Source organism: Clytia hemisphaerica, unplaced genomic scaffold, assembly GCF_902728285.1.
Source record: "Clytia hemisphaerica strain Z4C2 unplaced genomic scaffold, Clytia hemisphaerica genome assembly, whole genome shotgun sequence".
Classification (NCBI taxonomy): Eukaryota; Metazoa; Cnidaria; class Hydrozoa; order Leptothecata; family Clytiidae; genus Clytia; species Clytia hemisphaerica.
The window spans coordinates 452,468-471,056 of NW_027104530.1; the positions used below are offsets into that span (position 1 = coordinate 452,468).

Below are 18,589 nucleotides of genomic sequence, written 5' to 3' on the forward strand. Positions count from 1 at the left end.
ATGCAGTCTGGTTTTTAATACAGGGTGTCCCGAAAAAAAGTATCGAGTTCGAACATGATTCTGAGTAAAAAGGTTGTTGTGTGTGTTTAACAAAATGTATACCAACACAATAAGGTCGTGTTCAGACCTGAATGTTTAAGTTTAAGGTTTAAGTAGTACTTTGTTGATATGGGAGTTCAATTATAATCACTTTTCTTTTGTCATCATCGATTGGCGATCTCGAGGAATCTCCTTTCCTAACTTTAAATCATGTCATCTTCTCTCTTGAGATACTTTGAAACAAAAAAGATTTCAGGGAATCCCTCTGCAAAACACTAATTCGTGTTCGTTGAAGCCATTACTGCTAGACATGCTCCGAGCGTCTCTAAGTCATAAATTTCACGGTTTTTATTCTTCATTCACAAAAGGAGCATGCTTTTCACTTGCGAATTCTGATTTCGTCTATTCAGAAAACTGTACCGAAATCGTAAGAACTTTTTTTTTAAACCAGAGGGTGATTCCTTTTTAAACTTTGGTTTAACAAATGAGAAGCGTGCCGTTAAATACAAAAGAAATATAAAAGAAACATGTAGACCTAATTGCTTTAAACCTTGGTCTGAACACGACCTAATTGTTTTTACAAGTCATTATGATTAAAAAGAATTAACTTTCTTTACAATTTTCATGACGTTAAAGTTATTGAGAATTGTTTTTTTGTAAAAGTTATTCATAAAAGATGTCTCATGACAATTAATATAACACAGAGAGAAACTTTGATAAACATTGCAAATTTAGTAAAACACACACAAAGAACTTTCTTTCTATAGAAGTGGTACGGCTCGATACTTTTTTTCCAGACACCCTGTATTGAATATAAAAGACCAGACTTTCCCACTCGATACAATCGATATATTTTTCCAATCGATGACCAATCGGCTAATCAATAGGTAATCAAGTCTAGTTTAAAACCTCGACTAGCAATCGATCATCGATTGTTTTTTCTTACCGATCGATAATCATAGAGCCAACCGATGAATAAACAATCGCTAATCAATCGATAGGCAATCAAGCCTCCCTTGAAATCTTAATTATCGATTTTCTATCGATTACCGGAATCAATTGATATCCAACCCATCGATTGGGAAAAGTTATCGATTGTATCGAGTGGAAGAGTCTGGTAAAGATGAGCACAAGTATAACCTAAACATTCCTGATCGTATGATGCCAGTTCGAGTACATACCCATTCGTGTTCTGGTGCGTTATTAAGTGTCTTGTGTACTGGCTATACCAAAGTAACTATATCAGTTGAGTTGAAAATAATTTAGAATTGCATGCTACATAAACTTTCCATAATTCCTATGCGTGTATATCCAATGTTTATGTGATATCATAATTCATAAAGAGGATACTAAGTCAGTAATGCTTGACATTATAAGCATAGTGAGCAGTGCTAACAATCGTTTGTGTGTACAAAAATAAGCACATCACTTAAATTTATAGAATTTATTGACAGTTACAAAAACAGTACATACGAAATACCAAGTTACTATCAAGTACACCCATCCTTGGCTCCTAAACGGTGAGCGATTTTTATTGATATAATTTCCGAGCTTTGCAAGGACACTCCGTCGCCCGTAGAATACAAGCATGACAGGGACGACATATTGAATAACAGCTCCGGCATACGTTCCCGTAATACTGACCAACATTTCGACGTCATCAGTAGCAAAAGCGATAATAATGGGCGGGATAATAACGGCCAGCGGGAACAAGAAACGGCGTACAAACAAACCGTAATATTTGTTTTCTTTGAGGAACAGATTCTTTAGATTCTCACGTAAAGTGATTGCAATGATCGGGAAATTTGTACTCAGTGTGAAAGTGGGAAAAAGCTCTAAAAAGTATTTCAAAACGTCGGGAGCATCCGTAAAACTTAACGTGTACAGATCCTTCAAATCGTCAACCTTAAACGCGAAGACAGCCGTCGTGACGAGTAACATGTAGAAAAAAAATACGGCAACAAAATCACCGAACAGGACGTAAAGAATACGGCGTTTGTTTGTGACGGGTGTAATGATTGACGGTAAGGAATGGTGACACATAAATGAATACACAGCAACGCCAAAGAAGTTTGGTAATGCGTTGAATTCGAATATGACTGCACGGTGTGTCGATTTTTTGTGTACCACTCGATTGACGGCTAACGAAACCATGCATAAGAAAGCTGTGAGAAACAAAAGATACAGATTTTCAGTTTGTACTTCATGTGCTCTAGGAGTTATTTTGATATTAGGGGACATGGCTTTGCAAGGTGTCTACTGAATTTTGTTCACCAGCTTCAAGGTTTTCAAGGTTTTTCTAACTAACTTTAATAATTTCCCACGAGTTTTGATTTTGATTTTGATTTTGGCTTCTTTCAATTCAAATTGGTTCAAATATACAACTTAAAGCATGACTCGTGATGAAAAGCTTTTTGCTGTTCACAAAAAAATAATAAGATGATAGCGAGCAAATCAAGAATTTGTAGTCCTGCATTAACAGCCCTTAAGACAAAACAAAGACAAACACATGCTACTTCAATAGAACCTTTTAAAGGTTAATCGAGAAATCTTCAAGGTCTTCAAGGCTTTCAAGGCTGAAGGATAGATTTACAAGGCCCCGTGGTGACGTGGTGGAAGGGCCCAAGGTAAAACAATAAAAAATTTCTAAAAGTTTGAAAGTCTTAAACACACTTTTAAGCTCTTACCGGCCCACCTAAAAATAGTGGTTGCAATTTGTAGGAATTTCGTTTTGGCCAGGTTGAAGAAGACAAAAGGACAAAGACAAACCACAAAGATCAGCTGAAAAAGAAACACAAAATTTTTCATAGGCCATTTCATAGACGAAATGGATCATGGGTAATCAGGACTGATTGCGTCTCCACAACGGCTTTCTGTTGGTTAGACGTAAATATCTTCAAAAAATTTCAAAACATTGGAATAACAGAAGTCGCCATTAGCACGCAGTGGTCTTGATTCTCTATTACGCTTTGCAACTGTCAAATGGCCTATTCACATCTCAATATAATACTTTACTCAGCGATTCTATCAAGGTATGATGACGTCAAAAATATGTACAGATACTCTTAATGCCGTTGTATAGAGCAAAGACTGATGGGTATGGGTCCTCTTCTTATCCTTTAGGTCTCTAAATTCCTTACACAAACTTCTATAGGATTTATAGGTCTGCGAATCAGACTACATTTGTGTTTTATAACACATAGAGAAAGTGGCTACTTCGCATCTATTGTTACATTTTCAAAAAAGTTAAAACGCATGCGTATATCTTTATTTTATAAACTGTTAGTCGTTATCATACGTAAAACACAAAGAGGAATGAATAGTATTCATTATTACGTAGGGGTGCTACAGTCACTTACGGTCGGGGTTGTGGATGGTGAAATTTGTAGTTATTTTTTAATGTTGCGAAGAAGGCATTTTCTCACTTTCATAAAGGTTCTTTCAATAGGAAAACGACAAAATCTAAATCAACATAAATTAACAAATTTAAAAGATAAGCAAACGCTTATTCAATCACTTACAAGTGTTATTCTGTACATATCAAAAACTGACATACTCGAAACGTTTCCACACGGTAAGTCTCCATTTTCGAACAGCTTGCTACCACCGCCACTATGAAAAAGAGAATTGAAAAAAAAGTAGGTTATATTAGAATAAGTAGCATCAAAGTAGCTATTTGTGTCAGGTTTCATGACTCTCTCTAAAAACTGGACGGCATTCTTTGAGTTGTTAGTTATTGTTATCCATTCTTCAAAATTAAATTTTGAACAAAATGAAAACTCCACATTTTGGGATTTGGGATTCTATACACGATGCTTCTATTTCCAAGAAAGTATTTTTCTTATGGTCATACTTCAAATAATCCTGTTCAACTTGCAAATTATTACGATTTTTCAAATCTGGGGTGTCGGCACCCGTACCGGACCGTACAGTACTCCCCTCCCCTAGCGCCGGACTGGGGAGGTATAATGTAATTGAACCGAATCAACCAACTGATGCTCAGAAAGGTGATACTATGGCATTAGGCGAGGTCAATTTAATTTATCGCTTTACGGCCCAGACTACCCAAAAAGAAGGTCTGTCGGTCGGTGAAAAAATAAAATAAAAGTGGAATTTCACCTATAAAATCTCCCAAAAAGGCAGCAAACACTACTACATCTTGACAAAAATGCGAAATAGAAAATAAAAAGACACAAAAAGCTTTATGGATAAAATGAAAAATTGAACATAAAATTCTCAAAACCTTGGAAGAACTACAAAAAATTTGAAAATTTTGCATTCTGTAAAGCAATTAAAATATAAAAAAGTAGTAACAAAATCAATTTCATTTTTACTTCGATGTTTGGAATTTTAGGGTCAGTCGGGCCCGTAAAACAACCAATCAAATTAGTCTCGCCTTATCATATGTACTCACCAGATGGCCTGTGTCATAGATTTTGGTACTGCAGCAGCATAAATTGCAAGATCACCATATAAGTATAGTGCAATCACCACATAATAAGCTATCAATCCAGCTAAGGAGAATTAAAAGAATCACCGTTAGTAATTTTTGGAGAGTGATTTTCAAGAATAGGAAAAGTTATTAATGCAGCGCGTAATAATACACCCCCTTCTCACACACCCGGTAGGAATTAAGGAGCGATGGTCAAGTGGTCAGAGGTGTCAGTGTCTCAAACCAGGGATTCGCAGTTCGAATTCCCGCTCCTTCCAATGTTCCATTCAGTTCATAGATAGCCGAGCTGGCTGGCCGTGGACCCCGTGAAAAAAATCGAAAGACTGTTTGAAAGTCCTAGATTACAGGGCTATCCACGTAAAATATTGACTCTAATTTTTCAGTCAGTGGGGATAAAAACAACGGACTAAAACTCGATGGGGATTGATATTCAAATATGTATCATGGCTGGGGATTTCAAATATTTTGTTTTCAAGTCAGAAAATCCAGTGGGGATTGGAAAAATAGCATAATATTTTACAATGAGGATTAGTTTATTTGATTATATTCAGCGAGGACAAAAATTGGAGGATAATTTTCCACCGGGGATGATATTTTGGCCAATTTTTCCAGTGGGAAGGGCTCCCAGTCTGTGAGAAGGGGGTGTAATAATGAGAGAATTGGAAAAACACTATCATTCATTTTAACAACAAGAGACCAAAAATGGACCTAAAATCTCTGACTGATTAGGGTTACAGTGCAAGATCTGGTAATTTTAGAAAAAGTTTCCTGTCTAGAAGGCTCTGAGTTTTATTAAAGAATGTGACATACCTTTACTGAAAAACATCTCAGCCAAGTCCCCCTATAATCGAGATAAAAATAAGAAAAAATATAATAGTGGAAAAATCAAAATTTTGATCAGCTAAATTGGGCCAAAAGAACTCAAATTTCTATGCTTTTGCTCATCCCTTGATATGAATTTCTAGTATTTGAAAAAAAAAGGTATTTTTATCCCAGCCTCGTGCCCGTGTATCCCAGGCTTTATTTATACTACTGATGGACGCCAGAGAATACCCTGGTGTTGGCTGATACGCGTTCCCCCTCTCAGAGGGGGAACTTCTCAAAACAATACGTCATAAAAAAATCTGACGTTACAAAGTTGCACTGCAATGCAATGGTTTCAAACCCAGGAACAAATGAAATCTGACGTTTTGTTTTTGAATTACGTAATCTTACGCGTTCGAAAACCAGCCAATGCCAGGGTATTATCTAGCGCTATCAGTAAGTATAAAAAAGCTGATAATACGCAGGGAACGAGGTTGTTTTTATCCAACATCCTAGCATACCATTTCAACTTTCTTATCGATTCCATAAAGGTCACCGCTACTATGTTCATCTGAATCTAAAGGAAAAATAATGGAAAGTGAATAAGCTCATTGTGTTTTTGTGCTTTTTTATAGCGGCTATAGCATACGGTAGAATATCTGACTATCATGTTTTGAGTTTGACCTCTAGTTGGGTCATATCAAAAGTAATGGTATTTGATGCCCCTCTGCTCGATGTTCAGCAAATATAGATAATGATTGAGGGTATGTAGAGTCCTCCTCGACTGGGGTCGTAAATCATTTATTAAACTTATTTTCTTAAATTGTTAAAAAATGACTCACTAGAATATACTAAATTGATACAAAAATTCTAAAAGGGGTCACATCATTTCTTACTAATAAGTAATGGCGACCCTTCTGCAGGTTCTAGTTCATTTCCACTGTCATCTGGATCGTCAGGAGTCCTCGAAATCTATGAAAGAAAAAAAAAATAATTTAAGTATGAAATATCTGTAAAATGTCATCAATTAAATATCTAAATGTGATACTTAGTATTGAAAGACTTTTAATTGTATGTGTTTAAATATCTTTTAAGTCCTAAAAGGTTAAAAATCACAAGGACACACAAGGACTGATCCCTATTAAAAAAACTCTCCACTTATTCAAAAAACCAAAAAATGAACAATAGGTTAAGCTTCAAATGATCAGTATGAAAAATCTCACCACATTGGGTTGCTGCTTTTGATTTTTCAGTCTGATCATTGCATTTCCAATTGACATTGCTTCAATCATGAATGTTGATGTACAAAAACTGAAAAAAAAAGAGTTCGATTTTCTTATTTTATTATATTATAATTGCAGGGCAAACAATCAGGGTTGGTTAGACCTGTCGAACAATAAATCTGAATCTGAATCAGATCTGATCTGAATATATTTGGCCTTGCTGGTGTTGAAGTAATTTTAAAAGATTTTTTACCTCATTAAAGCAAGAACGGCCATAGCAACTGTACCTAAAACCCATCCAGTTTGTGCAAAAGCCTGTGGCATGGTCAGTGCTCCTGCACCAACGATTAAGTTGAACAGGTAGACATATGCAATCTGAAAGATAAACAAAGATAGCAAATGAGTGTCATGCATGGCTGAAAGGTCATCGGGTGCTTGCTATTAGAATTTTTGTAAAACCTGCAAAAAAATACGCCTGACTCATTAGTGGAAATTTGATACCACTTAAGAAAAGAGTGCCAAAGCAATCATAATCTCATATCATCCATTCTGCATATTCCATAGTCTGCTCTAAAGGGATATGGCGAATGTGACAATACAACCAGGTTGTTCAGTCAATATTCCAAACTCCATTGCCTTTTGCTTGAAAAAAAAAGCAACTATTTTGCGCTTAATTTTGGTGCAATTGTTTTGCTTTAGCCAATCACTGCATTCAAAATATCATTTGATCAAAGATCAAAGCAAGGTTCAACCTTTGAAGATTCTCTTATGGAGAAACTGTAGAGTGCATATGTGATAGCATTGAGTAATCAGAATTTGTGGGAGTAAAACAATCAGTAAAATAGACTTTTTTCTGCTTTCTTTCATTTTTATTGCAGATTTGGATAAAACTTTGAATAAAACTTTGCATACTTTAAAGTTTCTTGTCAACGTGCAGCCTAAAGACTAAAACTCCTAACATTACAGGATTTAGAGTGCAGGGTGATTTCGCTTCATTTTCAATTTCAAGGAAACATCTTAATAGCTGGGTGCTTGCCCTTAGTTAAAGAGTTCGTGAAAAAAGCCAAATGTAGAAAATTTTCCAAATCCCCTGTTGGCAAAAAAGAGCACAAAAGGAACAAGGATGCAAGGGAAAGTGGGAAAAATATTGTGTGCAGAGGTGTGAAAAAGTTGCTGTATATGTGCAAGAAAATGTAGTGTGGACGAAAAAAATTGCATACACAGAAAAAAATCAAAGTAGATTTTTGAGAATGCCAATGCCGCCCTGTGGTCTGTGGTCTTATAATTCAAGTTCAGAAGTTATGATCTAAGCTTGGATCCAAGCCTGTAAAATACATGTTAAAACACATTTGTCATTAATTTTAAAGGACTCTATTTCAAGGACCAGATAGCAATGCTATGCATTAGTCATTCATTTAAAAGGACTCTATTTCAAGGGCCAGATAGAGATGCTATATAAATGAGCTTATGAAAAATGTGTGTAACGCAAGATGGTAGCAAAGCTGCAATTTCGAATGGTTTGTCAGGGGGTTGATTTGAGTATGAAAGAGGGATTTTGTGCAGTTTTGAGACAAAAAGAATTTTATTGTCTTTCGAATAAGGAGTTGATGATACGTCGTGGTTTTTATTTCATGTTTAAAATTTCATTTTCATCTATGATTCGTAATTACAGCTACATGTTTTATATCTTTTCCATTCTTATACACTGATGATACATTTGACGTTCTACTGCTCAATAAATCCCCGTTTTCCATTAAACTGAAATCGCCTTCAAACTTCTGAAAAAACTCTCATAATTGACAGTTTATTGTTTACTAAGCTAATTTTATGGTGAAAATTTAAAGTCGCATTCTCTCATTCAATTTGAAGCATAAAAAAGTATTTACAAGAAATCTTCAAACTACTCGACGTTCTCCCGTGATTGATGAAAACTAATTCGAATTCCCCTTAAAAATAAACATCATCAACAATACCATCTTTATCATCCTAAGGGCTTTTGATGCGCATAAGCAAAACCGGCGTTTGCAACGACGGGAACCATCTAGTTTTACATGTACAAAATATAAATTGACGAAAAATGTTGTTGTATTGTAGCGGTAGAAGCAATCTAATGTCACTTTGCTACAAATATTGTACAAAAAAATCTTGGAACTCGTAAAATATTTCTCATATTGTACTCGCAACTGTCCGATAACTATTACGTATTGCTTCTTTGTTGACTGATAAGCTAAAAGATCTCAACAAAATACACTTACTTATTTGTTTTTTTTATCATTTTCCTGAAATGGGTGATTATTTTTGATTTTTGAAGAAATCTATGCATTCTAGCTATAATTTTGGATCTTTGCTGAGATTTTCAATGTCTAATATTAAAAAGTGATAATTTTATATAATCCGGGAGCCAAACCTGAAAAATGGCATTTTGCTTAACCCAAGATTTTACAGGATAAACTATACATTTTTGGAATCCTTAACTATCCTAGTTTAAGAAATGGTCAGTCCCCAAAGCTAACTCCTGGTCAATTTTTCATACTGGGTCCAAATTTAGGTACTTTTTACCCTTTGTAAGGATTTGTTAAGGAAAATATCTTTCCATGTATGACATAATTTGCTATATCTCATGAATGAATTGACCAATTGCTTTAAAACTTTGCCAAAAGTTTCAAGATAGATTGGTAATTATCATTGGCAAAAAGGTTTTCCAAAAAATTATTTTTGGGGGCTTACCTGGGGGAAAATCCAGCTGATGACGTCATCAGACAGTGTAGACCTAACTCTTCACACAAAAATTACGGGAAACGCATGTTTGGACTTTGTACCCTATGCTGCACTCAAGCACTTAAGCCAAAGTCCCGCAAAGGCGGGACAAAAATCAGTTTTTTGAAGTTTGCTAAAAAACGCCACATATAAGATCTTTCAAATTCAGTATGTGAATAGAGCAGTAAAAAATACAACTTTTCTATTTTTCCTTTTCTTTGCCAAAGTTCTAGGAATGAAAATATAGGGATAATGATAATTGAATACTATCCATTGACGACCTGCGGCACCATCGTAAAGCTAGAATCGCTTCACGTACTCTTCGCTTGAGAAAATGATTGACAAAGTTCGCGGAGCATTCTCGGCTCAATCCTCGGACCGCACTAAAAATGGTAGACTGAGCTGTGATAGATCATTTCGATGGAAGTTGTTGGAATGTTTACCAGGCTCTTGACAGAAAATTGTTTGTTTTATTCTCAATGATGACAGTGTGGTTATTAATTTTGTTAGATCTGACAAATTGATGTTTGTAAGTGCACTTTATAGTTTTGATTCCCATTGAAGAATCATATTCTGGTTTTCATGTTATTAGATGCTGGTTTTAGCTTTAGGTCTACACTGTCAGAGAGAAGCAGATCAATATTTCTAGGAGATGACATAATAAATTGGGAAACAGATATCTGTTTCTAAAAAAGATGATATTGCATCGGAAACAGATTAAACTTTCTGGGCAAAAACAGAGATATCAATCACAAAAAGCAAGGGAAACAGATGAAAATCTCCAGGAGAGGGAAACAGATATCCCATTTTTTATAAACTTGGGACAACATATCAAAATTTTAATTCTGAAAATTGTGAAACCAGGTCAAATTTTCTAAGGAAGATATTTAATTTTGAGATTTAAAATTTAGGTTTCGAGGAGAAACAGATCTTCATTTCTAGGAATAAGATTTTTGAAACTTTTGGCCAACAGATCAAATTTTCCAGGAAGGCTATACCTGGGAAACAGATGTTTAAAAAAAAAAGACCTCGCTGGATGCTTTCGGATGATGTTTTAGAGCTTTAGAGCTAGCCTGCCTGCCTGCCCCTAGTCCCTTTCTAGTGCTAGTCGTCTTCTTCTCTTTATTGAATATTGACAGTTACATCAAAATGCCTCGAAAATGTCAATATGAAAATTGCGTAATCAGAGAACGTATGTCTCGCTCATTATAAAAAAGCTGAGACAAACTTTCAATAATTGGATTGTAACATCGAGTTAAGTCTCTTTTGTTAAGTCACCAGGGGGTAAATAAAACAGCCCTGGTAAATCAACTCGGGTTCAATTTCGGGTGTATCAGGTTCACCCGACCTTACCTGAAATTGCTATTTTTGGAAGTCCGGTTCGTTTCCAGTAAATCGGGTTAACCCGAATTCACGGGTTGTTCAGGTTGTTGTTTTTTCGAGTATTTCGGGTTTACTTTAAAAGTCGGGAAACCCAGGTTAGCGCGCGCCTGCGCACCGAGTACTTACCTGAAGAACTCGGGTTATTGGACAATTTTGAGTGGTCCTTCGCGTCCGCAAAAATATTTTTTTCACGATCGAGAATTTTGAGCGCGCTTTTTTTCTTTCTGCGAGAGAGTTCAAGATGGAAGGTCACGTCACTTCGTACTTCTCATTTTACAATTTACTTTGACAACTGGATGAAGAAAATCGCCTTCAATTTTCCAAAGATAATGACTATGACTGGATGAAGAAAAAAATGTATGCTTTTATAATTCTTTATTTTCTTAATAAATTTGACTGGGCAGGGGAAGTTGGTTTGATTCATGGTTCTTCTGATCAATCTCTTTTCTCAGCCTCAGTTCAGAACAGAGTGTTCTTTGAACTTAAGTGCCAAAAATATATCTCATTTATATTATTTATCTTTTCAAGTAAGTCTATAAAGTAATCCCAACAAATTGTTTCCTGGAAACTTTTAACCTTTCTTAGAGCTAGAATCTTAGTGTTTGTTTGGGGTGTATCTCACTAGAGTACGACACCTTCTACTTCAACAACAACAGTCGGAATCAAGCGTGGAAGTTTGTCTACTATGACTGCTTTTTTGTCCGAACACAGTTGCATGATTTGTCATATTTTGTCTGAAGGCCAACCAAAATAGTGCATCTCAGAAATCAACAATTCTTCACTGAGGTAGTCCAGGAGCTGGAGCTCAACTACTTTTTGCCTTTACTAATTCTGATCAGAAAGCAAAGATAGTATACGGCAGATTTTCTGACTATCACTGAGGAGTCCCTTCAAATTTTTTTTACAATCACCTAAACTTTTACCAATTGGTTTAGGCGGCTATCTAAAACATGTTCCGTTCGCGTCGCCCGGCCGACTCACCTTCAAAACATAAATCCCGAGTCGGACAAGTCGGAAAAATGTTGGAAAAAGTTTTTGATAGCTAAGCACTTCTTTGAATCATCATTCGCTACGAGTTTTTATTTACTTAACCCACATTGAGTCCCGTTTGAGTTTTTTCATGTACCCTTATTGAAATTTTCAAGTCGAAATTCGGCGTCGCGGTAGGGCCAATACCCCCGCGAGCCGAAAATAAGGTTCACACATGCGCGCGCAAATTTAATTTGGCAAATCAAAAATGGCGGCAAGAGATTTCGTTGATTGCCGACTTGATTCTTCGGGATTTCCTAGATTTAAAAAACGCGACAAAATTTACTACCGACCGACCGACCGACTGGATTTGAAGATGTTTTATGAAGCGAACAGAACATATTCTAGTTTGTCGCCTTACCAATTTTACCAACCGGCAACAAATAATATTCTCAACTTCAGTTGAGCTAGAATCTGAGAATGTCTGTTAGTATGTCCGTGCAGTCTGTCTGTCTGTCACCGCTAAACTTTGTTTGGGGCAGCGGGCAAGCTGGAGTCTTCAAAAATGGTCGGATTCGGCTGAAATTTTGCACACTTGTTCCTTGGGTGAATATCTGGGAGCGTTTTTTTATTTTTTCAAAATATAGACTCTTAGGGGTGTGGCCACATGTTTTAGTCTCAAAACAAAGCTAAAAACTTTGGGGCAGGCTTGAGACTTCAAAAATATTCCGATTCAGATGAAATTTTGCACACTTGTTCCTTGGGTGAATATCTGGCGTATTTTTCATTTTTTTAAATTTTGATTCAATAGGGGCGAGGTCATGAATTTTACCCTCAAAACAAGGCTGAAAACTTTAAGGCAAGCTCAAGACTTCAAAAATGGTTCGATTTTAGCTGAGTAACAGCAAAATTCTTTGAAACTTCTCCATTTCCATTTTTTTACTTTGGCACAATAAAAAAATCTTTCATGAGATTCGTAAAATGCACTATGCAATGCTTCAAATGCAATTCTACCGATTTTGTCTTTCAAATAACTTTTTTTATTGCACTCATTAGACAGGCAACATTTTTTTTGGGCCGGCCTAATAACTAGATAATTTCCTTACTTACTATGCTTTAGAAACGTCTGAAATTAGGTTGTGGTGTGTCATTCAGGTTAGATAATTTTTTTTTTCCTTATAAATGTTCATAAGGGAATAACTGATAGTTTTTGGATGGGTGTAGCTCAAGAAAGAGAATCCAATAAAACATGCGTACCCTGCTTCCCTCACTCAGGAAAGAACAATATAAAATGAAAAATATTTTTAGATATTCATTCTTTTTTGACAGGTTCAGCCCCAACAAGAGCTAAAATGCACAAAGAATTCAAAATTGACAATTCACTCAGATTACACCGCAAGTCAAGTAAGTACCGAATGTCTGATTAACTATTCAGACGTTGAAAGATGCCTGTTAAACAGATGGCTGAACTTTAAAAATCACAAATAGGTTTTTAGGCATTCTGAGCCTCATGTTTCTTAAAAGTGTGTTTCTTAAAAAAAAACGTGTAGCTCAGTACATTGAAGGCTGTGAACAAGAATTTGTAGCCTTCCGTAAATTCTTAAAAAAGTCATTGCTTGAGATTTAAATGGAGTTTTTGGTAACAATTCAGTAATGAGAAATTCTAATATTTTTTTAGACATGGCTCTTCCAACCATAGTACCAACTGAATCAAAATTCGAAAGCTGATAAAAATTCTTCCCCATTTAACGAGTAAGTGTTATTTTTCAATGCGAAGATATTTGGGCGGATGAACAGGTCATCTACCTTAAGGGAAGAAATTTTCGCGGAAGAAATTTTCGCGGAATTTAATTTCGCGAATTTGGGCGTAATTCGCGAAATTAAATTCCGCGAAACACATCAAAATGGCTAAATCGCGAAATTAAATTCCGCGAAATTCGATTTTTTGGAGGAAGAAGAAGGCGATGAAGTTTAATCATGACTTATCATTGAAACATTCATCTTTGATGTTATTATTTTGTTGTTAAAGTTTGGTAATGTGACTGAAATCGTCTTGAATGTCGATGAAAATTATGAAAAACATTTTCTCTGTTAAAAAAATTCTTTTGAAATTTCTCAATCGCGAAATTAAATTCCGTGAAACTTTTGAAAACGGCTCATTCGCGAAATTAAATTCCGCAAAATTTGCCATTTTGAAACTCTAGTTCGCGAAATTAAATTCCGCGAAAATTTCTTCCCTTAAGGTATATCATGATATATTCCAGTATACTATTTTTTAGGGAAGCCATTTCAAGTTCTGAGGGTTTGAAATTTTTGTTGAAGGACTCCCTAGGGCACTCATGCAATAAGATGGGGATATGTCGCTGACCAGAGTCGCTTTTATAAGTAAAGAAATACTTGGGATATTTTAAAATTCACTAAATTGACACGTCAGTGACAGTACCCCTCCCCAGGGAAATTCAGACATTAAATGTATACAATAATGGACAACGCTTCAAAACCTTACTGAATTTCTATGACATCATTATTTATCATTAATTTTTAAGGTGAAGAAAGTCAATGGAGTTTCGTGACAGCGACAAATTCGGTTAACTCAACTCAAATTTGCGATGTTGTTTTCACATTTCTTTTGCAGTATGAATTTTCAGTCTCAAACACGTTCCCCGTGTCTATATTAGATGGTGACAGCTTCTTGTATAATGTGTTCCAAACAGTTGTTATTCCTGGTTAGTCATGTCAAATGAGTGCAACTGTAATCTGCTTTTGAACTGGAACCTCTTATACATTCAATGGGACATTGCATGTATCAAAAATCAATTAAGGAACAATCATGTTAAAGTATTTTTTTTATTCTATGAATGTGTTAAATAGACAAATTATTTACAATTTATGAATTTAGAATTTATATCAATTTACTTTCATTTTATACTAGATTAATTTTATCAAAAATTTTGAAGGATAACTTTTCTTGACACTGCTTTAAGGAAATCAATTTTCATAAGAGATTCTCATTTTCGCTTTACTTTTGTCAGTTCCAAGTCATATTTTTAAACATTAGTATTATTATATTTTAAAGTAATATCGCGTTGGAAAGATAATTTTGAACAGATTGATTTGAGTTCGCTAGGTTCGTTGCAATTATTTCTAACTTAACAGTATCACTAAGACTTGCCTTATTAATCCACTCAAAATTATCTTTTGGACGAATTTTTACTTTTATTATAACATCTTTCTATCGTTTCTATGTTCAAAAACTAGAAAATGCCTTTTCTGAATTAGCTGGAACAGACGTTACATTAAGTTGATAAAAGAGCCAGTCAACAAATTATTTTTCCCCAAAAAGATCGTTGACAGTCTATGTTTGTAAATCGTGTATTTCGAAGCTAGATTACCCTTAAGCTGTTAAACTGTATTTGTGAATTCTTAAGTGATTATTCTGAAAATATATGAACTAAAGTAATGCAAAATGTGATGCTTCCTCTTTTTTCTTGCGGTATTTTAACAAAACAATTTCAAGTATGTTTCGCAAAAACCACTGATATTTAAACCTGATTTACCCGAGTTTGAACTGTAAAGAGGCTGACGTGAGTAAACGGGTAAATCAGGTAAACCCGAGAACCCTAGTTACCCGGGTAAGACGGGTTTCTATTTTTGGAATTTTTCGACCCGAAATACTCGAGTAAATTGCTCATCGGGATTTTCGGGTATACCTCACGTCAATTACTTGAGTATTACCCTAGTATTACCCGAGTTAGTTTACCAGGGAGACCTTGATACATTTATCGTTTGTTCCAACTTGACGATTCGTTTAAAACTCAGCCTCCTAAATATTTGGGGTAGGTAAAATATGTACAAAGAAATTCATACTTTTCCAACCCGGCGAATCTTTAAAAAAGAAGCGAACAATAAAATATAATTACCCTTTCCAAATAAACTTCTTCGGTGGCGAGCGTAGTCTACTCTGACATAATTGTAAAATTTATGTGATGGGAGTTTGACATAGTAATGTAACATTGTTTGGGGAATTATGAAGTTCTCTGGAATTTCGATTGCATTTATTCAGGTTGATTTTTTATGATTTCTAATGGTACTTTTTCTAACGAGTTTGATTACTCTGTTCTCACACTTATGTCTTTTTTTTTCGCATCCTTTTCCGTGATTACTTTTATTTATATTTTTAATCAGACGTCTGCGCTCGATAGGATCGATCATCGGAACGGCTCGATGACGGATCGATATGTGATCGATGGATTGCTTAACGATCCCGATAGGAGATTGATAGAGGATCGATACTCAAGATTTTTTAAAGCTTATGATTAGTTATCGATTATTTTTCGATCTATCATTGATCTTTTATCGATCTTATCGACCCTATCGACTCATACTCGATTTACGATCGAGAACAAATCGATGACGAATCGATTAACAATTGATGACGAATCGATTAACAATAAGACCCTGCCGACGCACCGGACTGTCAGTATAGACCTAACTCTTCATACAAAAATTACGGAAAACGCATGTTTGGACTTTGTACCCTATGCTGCACTCAAGCACTTAAAAGCCAAAGTCCCGCAAAAGCGGGACAAAAATCAGTTTTTTGAAGTTTGCAAAAAAACACCACATAGAAGATCTTTCAAATTCAGTATGTGAATAGAGCAGTAAAAAATACAACTTTTCTATTTTTCCTTTTTTTTGCAAAAGTTCTAGGAATGAAAATAAAGGGATAATGATAATTGAATACTATCCATTGATGTCCCGCGGCACTATCGTAAAGCTAGAATCGCTTCGCGTACTCTTCGCTTGAGAAAATGATTGACAGATTGAAATCTTCACCCGCGCAGGAGTTCGCGGAGCGTTCTCGGCTCAATCCTCTGACCGCGCTAAAAATGGTAGACTGAGCTGTGATAGATCATTTCGATGGAAGTTGTTGGAATGTTTACAAGGCTCTTGACAGAAAATCGTTTGTTTTATTGTCAATGATGACAGTGCGGTTATTAATTTTGTTAGATCTGACAAATTGATGTTTGTAAGTGCACTTTATAGTTTTGATTCCCATTGAAGAATCATATTCTGGTTTTCATGTTATTAGATGCTGTTTTAGAGCTTTAGGTCTACACTGACTGTCCGGTGTATTTGTCCGGTGGAAAAAAGTATCCTTTCGCTACACCGGATGTAATAAGTCCGGTGTCAGTCCGGTGTTGCATACAGGGAATTTTGGACGCCGGACATTTATGAAACAAAAAATTAAGAAACACCGGACGCACCGGACTGGTCATGTCCGGTGTTTTGATTGTCCGGTGGGAAAAAATATCCTTCTCCGACACCTGACATCTGACTTCCTTATGTCCGGTGTAGAAATTGTCCGGTGGTAAAAAAAATTCTCTTTTACACCGGATTTTCGCGTGTCCGGTGTTCGTTAAGTCCGGTGCGTCGGCAGGGTCCTTTAACAATTGATGACGAATCAATATATTCGATTGAAATACTAGCTTGATAATGGATCAACGAAGGATCGATACTCAAGACATTTTTAATGGCTGAATCTTCCATCGATCTCCTATCCGGATCGTTAAGTAATCCATCGATCACATATCGATCCGTCATCGAGCCGTTCCGATGATCGATCCTATCGAGCGCGGACGTCTGGTTTTAAAGACAGGTAAGAAGGCATATTGATGTAACTGATTGAAATAATTTAAAAACAAAAGATTAAAGATTTAGGTACCTGCCATGTGTATCCATCTTGACCATCAGCCATTTCGATGTTGAATTTGATGCCACTTTACTTCTATCTTGCTTGTGAAGTATTTACAAGGTAGGACCATGTAGTTGGCAGGCAACAATCTCTCACAAAAGTCTCAAACTGTGGTTTTGTTGGATATCACTTTCGATTTGAATCTCGTGACTTGTTTACAAAAGACTCCTCCGTAGATACAATTAAAAGCTCTCTGGCTTTTTGAGAGCTAAAAATAGAAAAAAAATGAAGAAAAATCAAACGGTGGAGTGCAAAACGTCATATATCGCGTCATGTGATGTGACGTAAAAAAGGCGGGAAGAAAGCTATCGATTTTTAAGTGCTCTGAAGTAGGTTGTCAGAAGCAGCCACCGACCTAAAATTTGCAGATATCTGTTCTGATTTGCCAGCTGGAAGGATTTCCACGAAATTAAGAACAGTTCCTCGTTTTCCAGGCGAGAAATTTTTACTTCAGAACAGTTATATTTTTCCAGCTAGGAGGTAAAAAAACTTTCAGAACAGATACGAAATTACCAGGCGATTGATTTTACGCGAGTTAACTGTTCTTATCTACCAGGGCTGACAAAATCTTATAAGAACAGATCGCTAAATTCCAGCTTGACATTGAAGGACTTTTAAGAACAGAAACTTAATTTCCAGCTAACAGTTCGAACAGATCCACAATTTCCAGATGTTTTGTAGAACAGATGGAGAATTTTCAGCTGCCACTCCAGGCAACCACATTCAGGACTTTTTTAAAATTCCCTCAGAACAGATAGGAAATTCTTAGACACGTTATTTATAAATATAAGATATCAGACTATTTTTTCATAAGAACAGATCATATTTTTCCAGCTGGTCCCAATCTTCAGTAGAACAGATCATATTTTTCCAGCTGGTCCCAATCTTCAGTAGAACAGACCATATTTTTCCAGCTGGTCCCAATCTTCAGTAGAACAGACCACTTTTTTCCAGCAGACTTTTTTCTTTAGTTCGGTAAGAACAGACCGCCATATCCAGCTGGAACGTGCCTTCAGAACAGATATTTTGAAGTCCTCCTTCGGTGGATGCTTTCGGGTTGTACCGTTGTAAGGGTAGAGTTCGGAGAGTTTTATTTCTGAGTTTTAACATGAGACTTAGCACTTAAAACCTTAAGATCTGAGGATCCAAAAGTTCAAAAATGGTCCAATAAGGCTCATAATATAGCCTGGAGGTCTATAAACCCGA

At 35.8% G+C, this 18,589-nt stretch overlaps 1 protein-coding gene and 1 long non-coding RNA gene across 2 annotated transcripts; one reads left to right on the plus strand and one right to left on the minus strand.

The window, feature by feature from the left end:
* Positions 1-578: 578 nt before the first annotated feature.
* LOC136822377 (transmembrane protein 104-like) lies at positions 579-17,495 on the minus strand. The gene is made up of 10 exons (XM_067078625.1): positions 17,354-17,495; positions 6,773-6,894; positions 6,520-6,607; positions 6,193-6,268; positions 5,818-5,873; positions 5,303-5,333; positions 4,454-4,553; positions 3,561-3,651; positions 2,727-2,820; positions 579-2,204 (listed from the first exon to the last, which is right to left on the minus strand). The coding sequence occupies exons 1-10, from the start codon at positions 17,384-17,386 to the stop codon at positions 1,465-1,467; spliced, it is 1,431 nt and encodes a 476-aa protein (XP_066934726.1). The 5' UTR covers positions 17,387-17,495; the 3' UTR covers positions 579-1,464.
* On the plus strand, positions 12,702-14,480 carry LOC136822330 (uncharacterized). Its single transcript, XR_010848886.1, has 3 exons — positions 12,702-13,032; positions 13,307-13,380; positions 14,175-14,480. It is a non-coding gene; the product is annotated as an uncharacterized lncRNA (long non-coding RNA).
* Positions 17,496-18,589: the final 1,094 nt, after the last annotated feature.

What these genes read in the sequence shown, in the direction of transcription:
- LOC136822377 (XM_067078625.1), bottom strand. Translation starts at nt 17,386, where the DNA reads ATGGCTGATGGTCAAGATGGATACACATGGCAG. An exon ending in GCCGTTCTTGCTTTAATGAG is followed by an intron (nt 6,608 to 6,772) that starts GTAAAAAATCTT and finishes TTTTTTTTTCAG; the next exon opens with TTTTTGTACATCAACATTCA. An exon ending in ATATGTACAGAATAACACTT is followed by an intron (nt 2,821 to 3,560) that starts GTAAGTGATTGA and finishes TTTCTTTTTCAG; the next exon opens with CTGATCTTTGTGGTTTGTCT.